Source organism: Scyliorhinus torazame, chromosome 12 (assembly GCF_047496885.1).
Source record: "Scyliorhinus torazame isolate Kashiwa2021f chromosome 12, sScyTor2.1, whole genome shotgun sequence".
In the NCBI taxonomy this organism is placed as follows: domain Eukaryota; kingdom Metazoa; phylum Chordata; class Chondrichthyes; order Carcharhiniformes; family Scyliorhinidae; genus Scyliorhinus; species Scyliorhinus torazame.
Genome location: NC_092718.1, coordinates 94,020,999 through 94,036,997, shown reverse-complemented (window position 1 = coordinate 94,036,997; position 15,999 = coordinate 94,020,999). Strand labels below are relative to the sequence as shown.

The 15,999-nt window shown below is 47.0% G+C and overlaps 1 protein-coding gene across 6 annotated transcripts in view; it reads right to left on the bottom strand.

Moving 5' to 3' along the window:
• Positions 1-967: 967 nt before the first annotated feature.
• LOC140386565 (hepatic and glial cell adhesion molecule-like) overlaps positions 968-15,999 on the bottom strand; it is a 76,883-nt gene continuing 61,851 nt past the window's right edge. For 4 of the 6 annotated variants that reach the window (XM_072468987.1, XM_072468988.1, XM_072468992.1 and 1 more), the window contains 2 exons: positions 15,116-15,157; positions 968-2,340 (listed from right to left, as the gene is read on the bottom strand). In XM_072468987.1, coding sequence (XP_072325088.1) covers positions 2,257-2,340; positions 15,116-15,157 — 126 coding nt within the window. In that variant the 3' untranslated portion in view covers positions 968-2,256. Of the gene's footprint in view, positions 2,341-5,920; positions 5,997-15,115; positions 15,158-15,999 lie in introns of those variants that run through there. The other 2 variants (XM_072468989.1, XM_072468991.1) reach the window with 1 other exon arrangement.

Sequence of the window (15,999 nt, the reverse complement as noted above, 5' to 3'; positions counted from 1 at the left end):
TCACCGTTGTGAGTCCGCTCTGCTACCACTGCTGGCGAGGGCGGAGGATGTGACGCTCAGCCAAATCTCCCATTCGCTGCAAGGTGGGTCGGAGAATCCCACTTCCGTGATTGGATGGAGAATCCCATCCGTGGGGCGTCATTCTCCGACCCCCCGCCGGGTTGGAGAATCGCCGGGGGCTGCCGTGAATCCCGCCCTCGCCGGTTGCCGAAGTCTCCGGTACCGGATATTCGGCGGGGGCGGGAATCGGGCCGCGCCGGTTGGCGGGCCCCCCCGCTGGATTCTCCGGCCCGGATGGGCCAAAGTCCCGCCGATAAATTGCCTGTCCCGCCGGCGTGGATTAAACCACCTTTTGAACGGCGGGACAAGGCGGCGTGGGCGGGCTCCTGGGGGGGGGGGGGGGGCGCGGGGCGATCTGGCCCCGGGGGGTGCCCCCACGGTGGCCTGGCCCGCGATCGGGGCCCACCGATCCGCGGGCGGGCCTGTGCCGTGGGGGCACTCTTTCCCTTCCGCCTCCGCCACGGTCTCCACCATGGCGGAGGCGGAAGAGACTCCCTCCACTGCGCATGCGCGGGAAACTGTCAGCGGCCGCTGACGCTCCCACGCATGCGCCGCCCCGACATGTCATTTCCGCGCCAGCTGGCGGGGCAACAAAGGCTGTTTCCGCCAGCTGGCGGGGCGGAAATCCCTCCGGCGTCGGCCTAGCCCCTCAATGTTGGGGCTCGGCCCCCAAAGATGCGGAGCATTCCGCACCTTTGGGGCGGCGCGATGCCCGTCTGATTGGCGCCGTTTTGGGCGCCAGTCGGCGGACATCGCGCCGTTTGGGGAGAATTTCGCCCCTTGTTTCTAATGTTTACCAATGCAATATAAATCCCATAAAACTGCCTTTGTTTTCCTAATGATTCTGAATCCTGAATTAAATACCGATTACTGAATCCTACAATAGTCAGCATACTGCAGAAATCCATTTTAAAATCAAGCTTTGTTTATTATTTATAGTAACACAGAAAAATAGTCCATCTTGAATCCAGAATTATCACTTGTAGTTCATGAGATTTAACAAAACATCATTATCTAGATTATAGCTGCACCATTCTCTGGAATCACTTATTAACTGATGTCATTCAATGTGCAGTTGAATCTTCTGCACCTCTTTGATTTCAGTGGGATTTTGTAACTCTTTGAAACAGCATAAATATATGGGATGCGTTACAGTCAGAAAATCTGTCCTTGTACACGAATCACAGAAAGGAAACCTGCAGGTAAAACAAGGATGTGTGGGGTGAATGGTTTGTTAGCCGTTTTTTAAGATGGCATTGGGATGCTGGAGTAAAGATGTCTTACTCCAATTCCAGAGAGTATTGATCAGCTCACACCTGGAGCACTGTGCACAGTTTTGGAAACCTCACCGAAGTAAGGATGTACTTGACCGAGAGTGAATGGGATCGAGGTTCACTAAACCAGCTCCTGATATGCGGGGATTGTCCCCTGGGGTTGGGTTGAGTAGACCCAATATATGTATTCCATGGAGACGAGTAAGGAGAGAAGTGAATTAATTGTTAAGATTCCTAAGGATGTTAATGAAGTCGAAGCTCAGTAAATGTTCCCTCCTGTCTGGGCAACCCAGAATAAATGGCCAGTCTCAGGATAGGGGGCGACCATTTTGGGCTGACATGTGGAGGAATTTCTTCACTCAGAGGTGTGGAAACCAGTGGGATTCTCTACCTCAGAGGGCTATGCACACTCAGTGCTTGAGTATATTCCAGACTGAGGGCGAAGCTTTTTGTACAAAGGGAATTTAAAAATATGGGGATAAGGCAGGAGGGTGGAGTTGAGGAAAAAATACAGCCCTGATATTGTTAAATGTTGGAGCAGGCTTGACGGACTGAATGGCTTACTCCTGCTTCTATATGTTCTGATGGGGAAAACATTTTGTCTTGTACAGTGGAATAAAACAGACAATATTGCATGGTCGTCTTTCTACTTTCACTCTACTTTCAGATCCATTGATATTAACAAAGTTGAATATTGAAGGGCTCCATCCAGTCCTATTCAAAGTATGACAAAATATTACAAAGCTTTGTCACCATACAACCAAACAATTAATTCCCAACAGGTCGAGGCTGCTTGCCTCCCACTCGCTTCTCCAGCTAATCCCATCATCATTGATTCCTTTCCCCTTCATTGATTGAAGTGACTTTCCTTTAAGTGCATCAATGAATCCATCTTTGTGATTCTCAAGGCATCCAGTCATGGTTATTGCAGTGCTCGTGTAGCCGTCATGTTGTGATCTTCACTGGGACCCTCGTTGGAGACCAGTTGGCCTGCGGACCTCACTGCCTGAGGGAAAGAAAGCAGGAAAAGTAGGAATGAATCAGAGGACACATAAAACAAGATAGAAATCACGAGGAATGTTGTAGCCATGAGGAATGTCATAGTCATGAGGAATGTTGTAGCCATGAGGAATGTTGTTGGCATGAGGTACGTCATAGCTATGAGGAATGTTGTTGGCATGAGGAATGTTGTTGGCATGAGGTACGTCATAGCTATGAGGAATGTTGTTGGCATGAGGAATGTTGTAGCCATGAGGAATGTTGTTGGCATGAGGTACGTCATAGCTATGAGGAATGTTGTTGGCATGAGGAATGTTGTTGGCATGAGGAATGTCATAGTCATGAGGAATGTCATAGCCATGAGGAATGTCATAGCCATGAGGAATGTTGTTGGCATGAGGAATGCAATGCAGCAGAACTAAAGGAGATGACTTTGTGCTTCTGCCTCTGAGTCATCTTCATTATACTGTTCATAAAATACTCTTCAAACAAGATCTATACTTTTGTTTTGCTTCACACCACCCCCCCCCACCACGGCTCACCGTGAATGTTCATGATGTTGAAGATGGGAAATCTTTCTTTAATGGGTTTATACCTGCTTGATTCATCTGCCATTTTGAAAAGGGATTAAGCTGACGGATTTCCGATTTTTCAATGCTATTTTTAAATAGAGTAAAAAGAGGAGCTGAAAACCGGGACTAATTGCACGCTAAAAGAGCTGAGGGAACTTGAAAGTATGAATTCCACTGAAGAACTGATCTGTGCAATGTCACAGGCCTGGAGAGTGCATCACGTTGGCAAGGTATGTCTCTGTGTGGAAGGCATTGGATAAGGAGGCCTTGAGCGATAGAAAACTGTGGTTAAGCACCAGTAGCTATTTCTGTAACTTCAAACTGAGCAGCCAATGGAAAGTAAGAGGGAAAGCATTACACACAAAGATTATTTTTTTGTCACAGGGAATGGACAAACAGAACTGTTATATTCACTTCCTGGCCCCAGGACAAATCAGCTCCATCATCAGATGACCATCGATGTTTTTCAATTGCTTTTCATGGGATGTAGGCATCGCTGTGAAAGTCAGCATTTATTGCTCATTGGAAAGGTGGTAGTGAGCCACCATCTTGAACCACTGGACTCCATTGAGTCACCATTAAGATCCCGCTAATCTGCTGCGATTGTCTATTGCAATTTTAGAGAAGAAGATACTCACTGGTTTGAGTTCAAAAAGCTGGGCGGGATTCTCCGAACCCCCCACTGGGTTGGAGAATCGCCGGGGGTCGGCATGAATCCCACCCCCGACATCCGCCGAATTCTCCGGCCCCCCAAAATTCGCCCTGGCGTGAATCGCGCTGCCCGCCACGGAGAATGGCGGGGACCGGCGCGACGCAATGGGCCCCGGGGCTGGCCGAATTCTCCCGCCCGTTTAACGAGGGTCCCGCCGGCGTAAATCAAGGTTGGTCCCTACTGGCAGGACCCAGCTCCGTGGGCGGCCTCCCGGGTCCTCGGGGGGCGGGGGGGGGGGGGGGGGGGGGGGGGAGATCTGGCAGCGGGTGCCCCCTTTGTGGCCTGGCCGGCGATCAGGGCCCACGGCACGGCGGGCCTGTGCTGTGAGGACACTCCATTCCTCTGCGTCAGAATTGTACCGATCTGCGATGGCTGACGTGGAGATGAACCCCCCTCTGCGCATGCACTGGGATGACGCCAGCACACACTGGTGCTCCCGCGCATGCGCCAACTCGGCCCTTCGGCGCCGGTTGGTGTTGCGCCAAGCCCTTCCCCGCCGGCCGGCGCGGCGCAAACCACTCCGGCGCCGTTCTAGCCCCCGAAGGTGCGGAGGATTCTGCACCTTTGGGGTGGCTCGACGCCGGAGTGGTTCCCGCCAGGGTTTGCACCGTTTTTTTCCCGCCTCGGCGATTTGCAGAATCCCACCTGTGCTGTTTCACTTAGGTATTCCCTGGATAATTTGCTGCTCGTCAGATCATATCTGTGACCTCAGTTGTCAGCTGTCATACAGAGAATATGTGGAAATGAATGAATCCACGTGAGGCAAATAGGTGAAAGAAAATATCTATGAAATGTCTCAAAGTCACCAACTCATTTTCAAATCAGACATTGTACGTGACAGAGTAGCAAAGGGGTGACGAGGTATGTGTTCAGAAAATACCAGAAGTTGCAATGCGGGTTGACAATGCCACAGCAGCACAAACAAAACATTGGGGATTAATTTGTCAAGAAATAAAATTCAAAAGAAGAGAAATTATGTTAATCTTACACAGAACCTTGGTTAAAGCACACTCAGGGTGCCTTCTGTTCTGGTCTCCCAGGGTATAAAAAGGGCACAGGGACACGGGCAAAGGTGGGAAGACATTGGTAATGTCACAGAGCCACTAATCCTGAGACCCAGCTGTGCCGGTCTGGGACTCGAATCCCATCAAGGCAGCTGGTGGAATTTGAATACCATTAACTTATTGAAAGTTGATCCTGGGAACAATACCATGAAACTAACATCAATTGTCATAGAAACCCCATCTGCTTCACTGATGCCCCTTTGGGAAGGGAAATCTGCTGTCCTTACCCAGTCTGGCCTACTTGTGACTCCTGACCCACAGCAATGTGGTTTACTCTTACTTGCTCCTCTCTGTAATGGTCCAGTCAGCTACTCAGTTCAAGGGGAAATAGGGCAGGATAAGAATGCTTGGCATTCCCGGCAGGGCTCACACCCTAATAAAAATGAATTTGCAAACAACAACAGAATGACAAGGATGGTCCATGAACTGGGAGGTTTCACCCATCAGGAAAGACTGAACCGATCGTGGCTTTTGTTTCCAAAAAAGTGAAGGATGAGGGATGACCTGATTCTGCTCTTTAAAATTCTGAAGGGTTTGATAAGGAACAGAGGTAAGAGTATTCCAGTTATGGGGGTGGCTGGGTTCAATGCTAGGCCCCATTAATGGAAGATTGTCATCACCATTTTACTGAGGGAGTAGTCAGAATGTGGAACCTGCTATTGACATGGATTGGTTAGTATAGACAGGAGAAATGAGTATGAGGGGAAGCAAGGTATGATATGAGTGAGATCGGAATAGAATAGATAGATAGAGTGATTGTGGTGGCTGAAGGCTCATGTGGAGAATAACCTGATGATGGGCCATTTGGCGGAACAGTTTGTTTCTGTGCAGTGGACTGTCTGTTATTAATATGCAGCATGGATTTAAGCAGCATCTTTAACACGAGCTGGAGTCTCCGGTCTCCCAGCCGCATGTTTCTCGGCAGCGTGCCATTCACTGGCAGAGGGATTCTCTCTTCCTGCCGCTTGTCAATGGGATTTCCCATTGGAGCCACCCCACACTGCCGGGAAACCCACGGGCTGGGTGGGCTGCAGACAGGAACAGAGAACTCCAAAGGCTGAAGAATCCGGCCACTGACAATGGAAAATGAGTCCGAAAGTTGGCTCAAACCCGATTGGTTGAATCATTCATCTCAGGAAATGGATACTGGCATTGCCACTGAGTTGGACCCACAGCTCACTCAAATCCAGTTTGTTATATCACCCTCTGTGCTGCACCGAGCCAGACACTTAACTGGGATTTAAGTTTGCGATGAAGACAAGTGCCCACCCTTGCGATTCGAGTCCATCTTTGCACTTGCAGCTTCACCGTCGCTCTGTGAGAAAATTTGTATGAGTGTTAGCAATGATTAATGTGCAAACTATCAATGTGCCATCTTTAGAACACACAGAGTAGTTTCATATTTCAGGAAGAGAGAAGGTGGTTCAATGTGAGCTGGTATGAACTGTTGGCAGAACAATCATCAATGTATTGACCAAAATGATCGAGATTCTCACTCTGTCTCCCTAACCTTCCTTATTGAGAGTAGAAACCAATAGGATCCACTCTGGGAAATCTCTGAAATGTTTATCACCATCCAGCAACAGAAAATGTCTCTCTCTCTACCTCCCACCTCCATGGGGTACTGAAGGGAAACCCCTTTATCTGCCGCCATTATCCATTGCAATGTGAAAGCTCCCGGAAATTCTTATTGGATCCAGGGACACATTCCTATCCTTTCCCCTGTCGTTATCCAGTCGATTGAATATCACATTTAAAATGGAAGGGTTGCAGAGAGGAAATAGAGGGAGAGCGGGGCAAGTTCAGGATAGCATTTTTAAAGTCAGTGGGTGGGTTTTACAGTGCAACTCGCTGTGGAAACAACCTGCCATTGTCAACAGGGTTTCTGTTGAATGCACCTCTCGTTGCTGGGCAACTGGGGTGGAGGTGCACCGTCGGTTGGACCGGATGATCCCGCCGGCATGAACGGCCCGAAGGTTTCGGCATAGATTTACCCAGCAGAGTGGGGCTGGACAACAAGGAAGTGACAACTTATAACTGGTTAGATCGGCTGTCACACATGTCAATTCTAATCATTACAAACAAAGCTCTGCAGGTAAGTGAATACACAACAAATGGTCAAAGAGTGAGAAGTGGAGAGGAACAGAGGGACCCTGGAGTGCATGTTCAACAAACCCCAAAGGTGGTTGAATGGTAGATAATGTGGTCAAAAGGCACACAGGTTGTTTGCTCCTATTAACCCAGGCGTGGAATACAAGAGCAGGGAGGTTACAATTGGCTTGAATAGAACAATGGTTTGCCTGCAGCTGGTATACTGCACATAGTGCCGGCCACTGCATGATTCAAACCACGTCATTGTATCATAGGGCACAGAGGAGATATATGTGGGTGGTGCCTGGGCTGGAGAATTTTTATTATAAGGAATGATTGGGGTTGCTTTCTTTGAGCAGAGGGAGCTGAAGGGAGATTTACTTGGAAATTATGAGGTATCCAAATAGAATGGTTCAGAAGGACGTACTCCTCGAAGGACGTGATCGAGGGTCCAAAATGAGGAGGCCTAATATTAGAGCAAGTGGTGAGGGTTTTTTTTTAGGGGACTCAAAGGGAAAGAGCGCAGAAACTTGGGGGAAGGAGTAGGCCATTCGGCCCCTTGAGCCTGCCTTGTCATTCAAGAAAACATTTACTGATCTGATAGTTGTCTTAAAGCCACAACTGTGTCTCCCCCAATAACCTTTGTTCACATGTTAGTCAAGAATCTAGCTACCTCTGCCTTAAAAATATTCAATGTCCCTAGTCTTCACTAACCGGGGGTAAGAGAATTGCACATGACACACTTAGAGAGAACAATTGTCCTTATCTCAATGGGGAGGTGGTGGCATAGTGGCAATGTCACTGGACTAGTAATCCAGAGACCCAGGCTAATGATGTGGGGACCTGAGTTCAAACCCCACCATGGCAGGTGATAGAATTTAAACTCAATAAAATATCTGGAATTAAAAGTCTAACGGTGACCATGAAACATTGTCGATTGTTGCAAAAACCCATCTGGTTCACTAATGTCCTTTAGGGAAGGAAATCTGCCATCGTTGTCTGACCTACATGTGACTCCAGATCCACAGCAATGTGTTTAACTCTTAAGTGCCCTCTGAAATGGCCCAGCAAGACACTCAGTTGTATTCAAAAGCACAAAAATGGATTTGAAACCGGACGGACCACCCGGCATCGAACCAGGCACTGGAAAAGACAACGGCAAACCCAGCCTTGCCGATCCTGCAAAGTCCTCCTTACCAATATCTGGGGGCTTTTGCCAAAGTTGGGAGAGATGTCTCATAGACTAGTCAAGCAACAGCCTGACATAGTCATACTCACAGAATCATACCTTACAGACACCATTATCACCATTCCTGTCCTGTTGGTGAGACAGGACAGACCCAGCAGAGGTGGCGGCACGGTGTTATACAGTCGAGAAGGAGTTGCCCTGGGAGTCCTCAACATTGATTCTGGACCCCATGAAGTCTCATGACTTCAGGTTAAACATGGACAAGGAAACCTCCTTCTGATTTATATGGACAGGCCACCATCAGCTAATGGATCAGTACTCCTTAATGTTGAACACCACTTGGAGGAAGCACTGAGGGTGACAAGGGTGCAGAATATGCTCTGGGTGGAGGACTTCAATGTCCATCAACAAGTCTGGCTTGGTAGTACCACAATGGACGAAGCTGGCCGGGTCCTAAAGGACATATGGCTGGACTGGGATTGCAGCAGGTGGTGAGGGAACCAACAAGAAGGAAAGAAAAATTGACGTCATCCTCACCAATCTGCCTGCTGCAGATGCATCTTTCCATGACAGTATCGGTACAAGTGACCACCTCACAGTCCTTGTGGAGAAAAAGTCCCGCCGTCACATTGAGGATATCCTCCAGCATGTTGGCTGGCTCTACCACCGTGCTAAATGGGGTAGACTTAGAACAGATCCGCAACTCAAGACTGGGCATCCATGAGGCGCTGGGGGCCATCAGCAGCAGCAGAATTGTATTCAACCACAAACTGCAACCTCATGGACCGGCATATCCCGCACTCTACCATTACCACCAAGCCAGGGGATCAACCCTGATTCAATGAAGAGTGCAGGAGAGCATGCCAGGAGCAACACCAGGCATACCAAAAAATGAGGTGTCAACCTGGTGAAGTTACAACACAGGACTACTTGTGTGCCAAACTGCATAAGCAGCAAGTAATAGACAGAGCTAAGCGATCCCACATCGCATCAGGTCTAAGCTCTGCAGTCCTGCCACATCCAGCCGTGAATGATGGTGTACAATTAAACAACTCACTGGAGGAGGAGGCTCCATCCTCAATGATGGAGGAACCCAGCACATATGTCCAAAAGACAATGCTGAGGCATTCGCAAAATTCTTCAGTCAGTGCAGAGTGGATGATCCACCTCGGTGTCCTCCAGAGGTCCCCAGCATCACAGATGTTCGTCTTCAGCGAATACTATTCATTCCGCGTGATATCAAGAAACGGCTGAAGGCACTGGATACGGCAAAGGCTATGGGCCCTGACAATATCCCAGCAATAGTACTGACGTCTTGAGCTCCAGAATTGCCCGCACCCCTAGCCAAGCTGTTCTAGTACAGCTACAACACTGGCATCTACCTGGCAATGCGGAAAGTTGTCCAGGTGTGTCCTGTACACAAGAAACAAGACAAATCCAACCCAGCCAATTACCGCCCTATCAGTCTACTTTCCATCATTAGCAAAGTAATGGAAGGAATCATCAACAGCATTATCAAGTGGCACTTACTCAGCAATGACCTGCTCACGGATGCTCAGTTTGGGTTCCGCCTGTGTCACTCAGCTCCTGACCTCATTACGGCCTTGGTTCAAACATGGACAAAAGAGCTGAGATGAGGTGACATCAGGGCAACATTTGACCAAGTATCGCATCAATGAGCCCTAGTTCAACTGGAGTCAATAGGAATCAGGGCGAAAACTCTCTGCTGGTTGGAGTCATACCTTGCACAAAGGAAGGTGGTTGTGGTGTTGGAGGTCAATCACCTCAGCTCCAGGACATCACTGAAGGAGTTCCTCAGGGTGTCCTAGGTCCAACCATCTTCATCAATGACCTGCCTTCCATCATAAGGTCAGAAGTGGGGATGTTGGCGTGTGACTGACAGCGTTCAGCACCATTCGTGACTCTTCAGATAATGAAGCAGTCCATGTTCAAATGTAGCACGGCCTGGACAATATCCAGGCTTTGGTTGACAAGTGGTAAATTACATTTGCGCCACACAAGTGCCCGTCAATGACCATCTCCTGCAAAAGGGGATCTAACCATCAACCCTTGACATTCAATGGCAGTACCATCGCTGAATCCCCCACAATCAACATCCTGGGGGTTACCATTGATCAGAAACTGAACTGGACTAGCCACATTAATATTGTGGCTACCAGGGGAGGTCAAAGACGAGAATCTTACGACGAGTAACTCATCACCTGACCCCCCCCCCCCCCCCCCCAAAGCCTGTCCATCATCAACAAGGCACAAGTCAGGAGTGTAATGGAATACTCTCCACTTACCTGGATGAGTGCAGCTCCAACAATACTCAAGAAGCTCAACACTATCCGGGACAAAGCAGTCTGCTTGATTGCTCCCCATTCCACAAACATTTATACTCTCCACCACCGACGAGCAGTGCCAGCCGTGTGTACCATCTACAAGATGCACTGCAAATTCCTGGGGCATTGGAACTGGTTCTGGGGGAGGTGGGACCAGTACAAACCGGACGGTCTGCACCTGGGCAGGACTGGAACCGGTGTGCTAGGGGGGGTGTTTGCTAGAGCTGTTGGGGAGGGTTTAAACTAATGTGACAGGGGGATGGGAACTGATGCAGGAAGTTGGAAGGTAGTAAAACAGGGACAGAAACAAAAGGCAGTAAGGGGGAAAGTGTAAGGCAGAGAAGCCATAGTCAAAAATCAAAAAGGGCGACAGTACAAGGTACAGTGACTGAGGGGAGCTCAATGAATAGGACCAGGAATACTAAAAAGAATAAAACGGGAAGTGAAAACATTAATGATAAGTGACGCGGCAGGTGGTTACATAAAGATATGGGTTCAACGACAAGGAAAATTAGAAGAAAGGTTAAGAGGAAATATAACTTAGGAGAGGTTACTGATCGAGGTGTTAAGATTCAGAACAGAGGTAAAAAAAGCCAACATAAGTATACCTGAATGCTTGTCGTATTCGGTTTAAGGTAAATGAGTTGATGGCGCAAATCATCGCGAATGACTATGATTTAGTGGCCATGACTGAAACATGGTTTAAGGATGATCACGACTGGGAGTTAAATATCCGAGGGTATCAAACTATTCGGAAGGACAGAATGGATGGTAAGGGAGGTGGTGTAGCTCTGTTATTTAAGGATGACATCCGGGCAACAGTAAGGGATGACATCGGTGCTCTGGAGGATAAGGTTGAATCCATTTGGGTGGAAATCAGGAATAGTAAGGCGAAAAAGTCACTGGTAGTAGTAGTCTAACGGCCACCAAATAGTAACATTATGGTGGGGCAGGCAATAAACAAAGAAATAACTGATGCATGTAGAAATGGTACAGCAGTTATCATGGGGGATTTTAATCTACATGTCGATTGGTTTAACCAGGTCGGTCAAGGTAGCCTTGAGGAGGAGTTTATAGAATGTATCCGCGATAGTTTCCTAGAACAGTATGTAATGGAACCTACGAGGGAACGAGCAGTCCCAGATCTGGTCCAGTGTAATGAGACAGGATTGATTCAGGATCTCATAGTTAGGGATCCTCTCGGAAGGAGCGATCACAATATGGTGGAATTTAAAATACAGATGGAGGGTGAGAAGGTAAAATCAAGCGCTAGTATTTTGTGCTTAAACAAAGGAGATTACAATGGGATGAGAGAAGAACTAGCTAAGGTAGACTGGGAGCAAAGACTTTATGGTGAAACATTTGAGGAACAGTGGAGAACCTTCCAAGCGATTTTTCACAGTGCTCAGCAAAGGTTTATACCAACAAAAGGGAAGGACGGTAGAAAAAGGGAAAATCGACCGTGGATATCTAAGGAAATAAGGGAGAGTATCAAATTGAAGAAAAAAGCATATAAAGTAGCAAAGATTAGTGGGAGACCTGAGGACTGGGAAATCTTTAGGGGGCAACAGAAAGCTACAAAAAAAGCTATAAAGAAGAGTAAGATAGATTATGAGAGTAATCTTGCTCAGAATATAAAAACAGATAGTAAAAGTTTCTACAAATATATAAAACAAAAAAGAGTGGCTAAGGTAAATATTGGTCCTTTAGAGGATGAGAAGGGAGATTTAATAATGGGAGATGAGGAAATGGCTGAGGAACTGAACAGGTTTTTTGGGTCGGTCTTCACAGTGGAAGACACAAATAACATGCCAGTGACTGACGGGAATGAGGCTATGACAGGTGAGGACCTTGAGAGGATTGTTATCACCAAGGAGGTAGTGATGGGCAAGCTAATGGGGCTAAAGGTAGACAAGTCTCCTGGCCCTGATGGAATGCATCCCAGAGTGCTAAAAGAGATAGCTAGGGAAATTGCAAATGCACTAGTGATAATTTACCAAAATTCACAAGACTCTGGGGTGGTCCCGGCGGATTGGAAATGAGCAAACGTGACACCACTGTTTAAAAAAGGAGGTAGGCAGAAAGCGGGTAATTATAGGCCAGTTATAGGCTTAACTTCGGTAGTAGGGAAGATGCTGGAATCTATCATCAAGGAAGAAATAGCGAGGCATCTGGATGGAAATTGCCCCATTGGGCATACGCAGCATGGGTTCATAAAGGGCAGGTCGTGCCTAACTAATTTAGTGGAATTTTTTGAGGACATTACCAGTGCAGTAGATAACAGGGAGCCAAGGGATGTGGTATATCTGGATTTCCAGAAAGCCTTTGACAAGGTGCCACACAAAAGGTTGCTGCATAAGATAAAGATGCATGGCATTAAGGGTAAAGTAGTAGCCTGTATAGAGGATTGGTTAATTAATAGAAAGCAAAGAGTGGGGATCAATGGGTGTTTCTCTGGTTGGCAATCAGTAGCTAGTGGTGTCCCTCAGGGATCAGTGTTGGGCTCACAACTGTTCGCAAATTACATAGATGATTTGGAGTTGGGGACAAAGGGCAATGTGTCCAAGTTTGCAGACGACACTAAGATAAGTGGTAAAGCAAAAAGTGCAGAGGATACTGGAAGTCTGCAGTGGGATTTGGATCGCTAAGTGAATGGGCTAGGGTCTGGCAGATGGAATACAATGTTGACAAATGTGAGGTTATCCATTTTGGTAGGAATAACAGCAAAAGGGATTATTATTTAAATGATAAAATATTAAAACATGCTGCTGTGCAGAGAGACCTGGGTGTGCTAGTGCATGAGTCGCAAAAAGTTGGTTTACAGATGCAACAGGTGATTAAGAAGGCAAATGGAATTTTGTCCTTCATTGCTAGAGGGATGGAGTTTAAGACTAGGGAGATTATGCTGCAATTGTATCAGGTGTTAGTGAGGCCACACCTGGAGTATTGTGTTCAGTTTTGGCCTCCTTACTTGAGAAAGGACGTACTGGCACTGGAGGGTGTGCAGAGGAGATTGACTAGGTTAATCCCAGAGCTGAAGGGGTTGGATTACGAGGAGAGGTTGAGTAGACTGGGACTGTACTCGTTGGAATTTAGAAGGATGAGGGGGGATCTTATGGAAACATATAAAATTATGAAGGGAATAGATAGGATAGATGCGGGCAGGTTGTTTCCACTGGTGGGTGAAAGCAGAACTATGGGGCATAGCCTCAAAATAAGGGGAAGTAGATTTAGGACTGAGTTTAGGAGGAACTTCTTCACCCAAAGGGTTGTGAATCTATGGAATTCCTTGCCCAGTGAAGCAGTAGAGGCTCCTTCATTAACTGTTTTTAAGATAAAGATAGATAGTTTTTTGAAGAATAAAGGGATTAAGGGTTATGGTGTTCGGGCTGGAAAGTGGAGCTGAGTCCACAAAAGATCAGCCATGATCTCATTAAATGGTGGAGCAGGCTCGAGGGGCCAGATGGCCTACTCCTGCTCCTAGTTCTTATGTTCTTGTGTAACTCACCAAGTTTCCTTAGACAACACCTTCCAAACCCACCACCACTACTGTCTAGGAGGACAAGAGCAGTCGATACCTGGGAACCGCACCACCTGTAGGTTCCCCTCCAAGTCACTCACCACCCTGATTTGTCACTGGGGAAAAATTCTGGAACTCTCTCCTTAACAGCATAATGGGTGTACCTAAACCTCAAGGACTGCAGCAGTGTAAGAAGGCAACTCACCACCACCTTCTGAACGGCAACTAGGGATAGGCAATAAATGCTGGCCTAACCAGTGACGTCCACATCCCGTAAGTTAACTTTAAAAAATGTTTACGTTATTGTTAACTTGTGCCCCCAAACTCTGGTGTCACCCACAAGGAGAAACATTCTTTTAGAACTCACCCTGTCCAGCCCCCCATAGGGCAGCACGGTAGCATTGTGGATAGCACAATTGCTTCACAGCTCCAGGGTCCCAGGTTCGATTCCGGCTTTGGTCACTGTCTGTGCGGAGTCTGCACATCCTCCCTGTGTGTGCGTGGGTTTCCTCCGGGTGCTCCGGTTTCCTCCCACAGTCCAAAGATGTGCAGGTTAGGTGGATTGGCCATGATAAATTGCCCTTAGTGTCCAAAATTGCCCATAGTGTTGGGTGGGGTTACTGGGTTATCGGACAGGTTGGAGGTGTTGACCTTGGGTAGGGTGCTCTTTCCAAGAGCCGGTGCAGACTCGATGGGCTGAATGGCCTCCTTCTGCACTGTAAATTCTATGATAATCTATGATAATCTATGATGATCTTCTATGCATCTGGAAGTATCTGCTTGTTTCACAGATATGAACAGGTGAGCTAAATGGTCTCCTTCTACACTGTAAGCATCAATTGTTGTCTTGTGAAACCAATGTGTTCCCATTAAATTCAGTGTGGGAAAACTTCAGTTAAAATGACATGCTTCATATCTATGCTGTCAGCATCTATCATCGTACTGTGAAACCAGTGTATTTATTATGGATTGTGTGTGGGGAAACTTCAGTTGAAATGACATCTTTTTTAGTCACTCATGTAAACATGTTAAATGGAATTGTGTAGGTTGTTGACAGCCAATTAATCACAGTGACCACAATATGCTTTGTCTACACTGTGTTCACAAACCTCCTCATTGAGACTGGGAGCTGAATTGCAACCACTCCCTGGTGAATGTCTAAGTTGTTTAGCACCTTATCATAACAGAAAATGTCTCTCTCTTCCTATCACCTCCACGTGTTACTGTTCGGGAAACACCTTTATCTGCTGTTATTGTCTATTGCAATGTGAAAGCTGTAAAATACTTACATCTCTCAGAGGCTCCATTTCCTCCTGTTCCACACTGTCAACCTGCGGGTTAAATCACATTTTGAAAGAGACAGCAAGAGAAGGGAATGTCACTCGACTCGTAACACAGTGTCCCGGGCAAGATCTGGGGAACTGGGTTCAAATTGCCACCAGGGAAGATGGTGAAATTTAAATTCAATTGAAGAAATCAGGGATTAAAAAGGTCAAACGATGACCATGAAACCATTGTTGTAAAAACCCATCTGGGTCTTCAATGTCCTTCAGAGAAGTAAATCTGCCATCCTTACCTGCTCTGGCCTACATGTTACTCCAGACACACAGCAATGTGACTGACTATATAATGGAGGGCAGTTAGCAAGGGGCAATAAATGCTGGCACAGCCAGCAATGTCCCCTTTATGTAATTGCTTTTTTGGACGAAGAAAGCACTCTGGCTTTGTCGCTTTGAAAAATGAATAACATTTTAAAAAATTATAAATGAATTTTTACAAAGGGAGCAAATCGCAGGAGCAACGTAAAAAACATGACCGAGTGCCGATTCCCCCAACAGTGTATGTTGGATGAAGGAATTCTCAGCTGGTTAAATTCAAATGAGAAGTAATAACCCTAAATGGGAACAAGGCTAACAAACAAAATAAACAAACTTATAAGTCAATAGGACTTTAAACTAAAGATTGGGGGGGGGGAAGGGAAAGTCAGGGAACCAAGAGGTGAAGTAATCAGTGGGAAGCGTAGCTGCTTAGGTATACAAAAAAGCACGAAAAGACAAAACTCAGGAGAGGTTACGACAGTCCCCATCCCACAAAATATGACACAGTGTATGGAAAGGCTCAGTAAACCAAGGTCCACCACACTAAGAAAACAAAAAGGGACGGTCAATAGAGA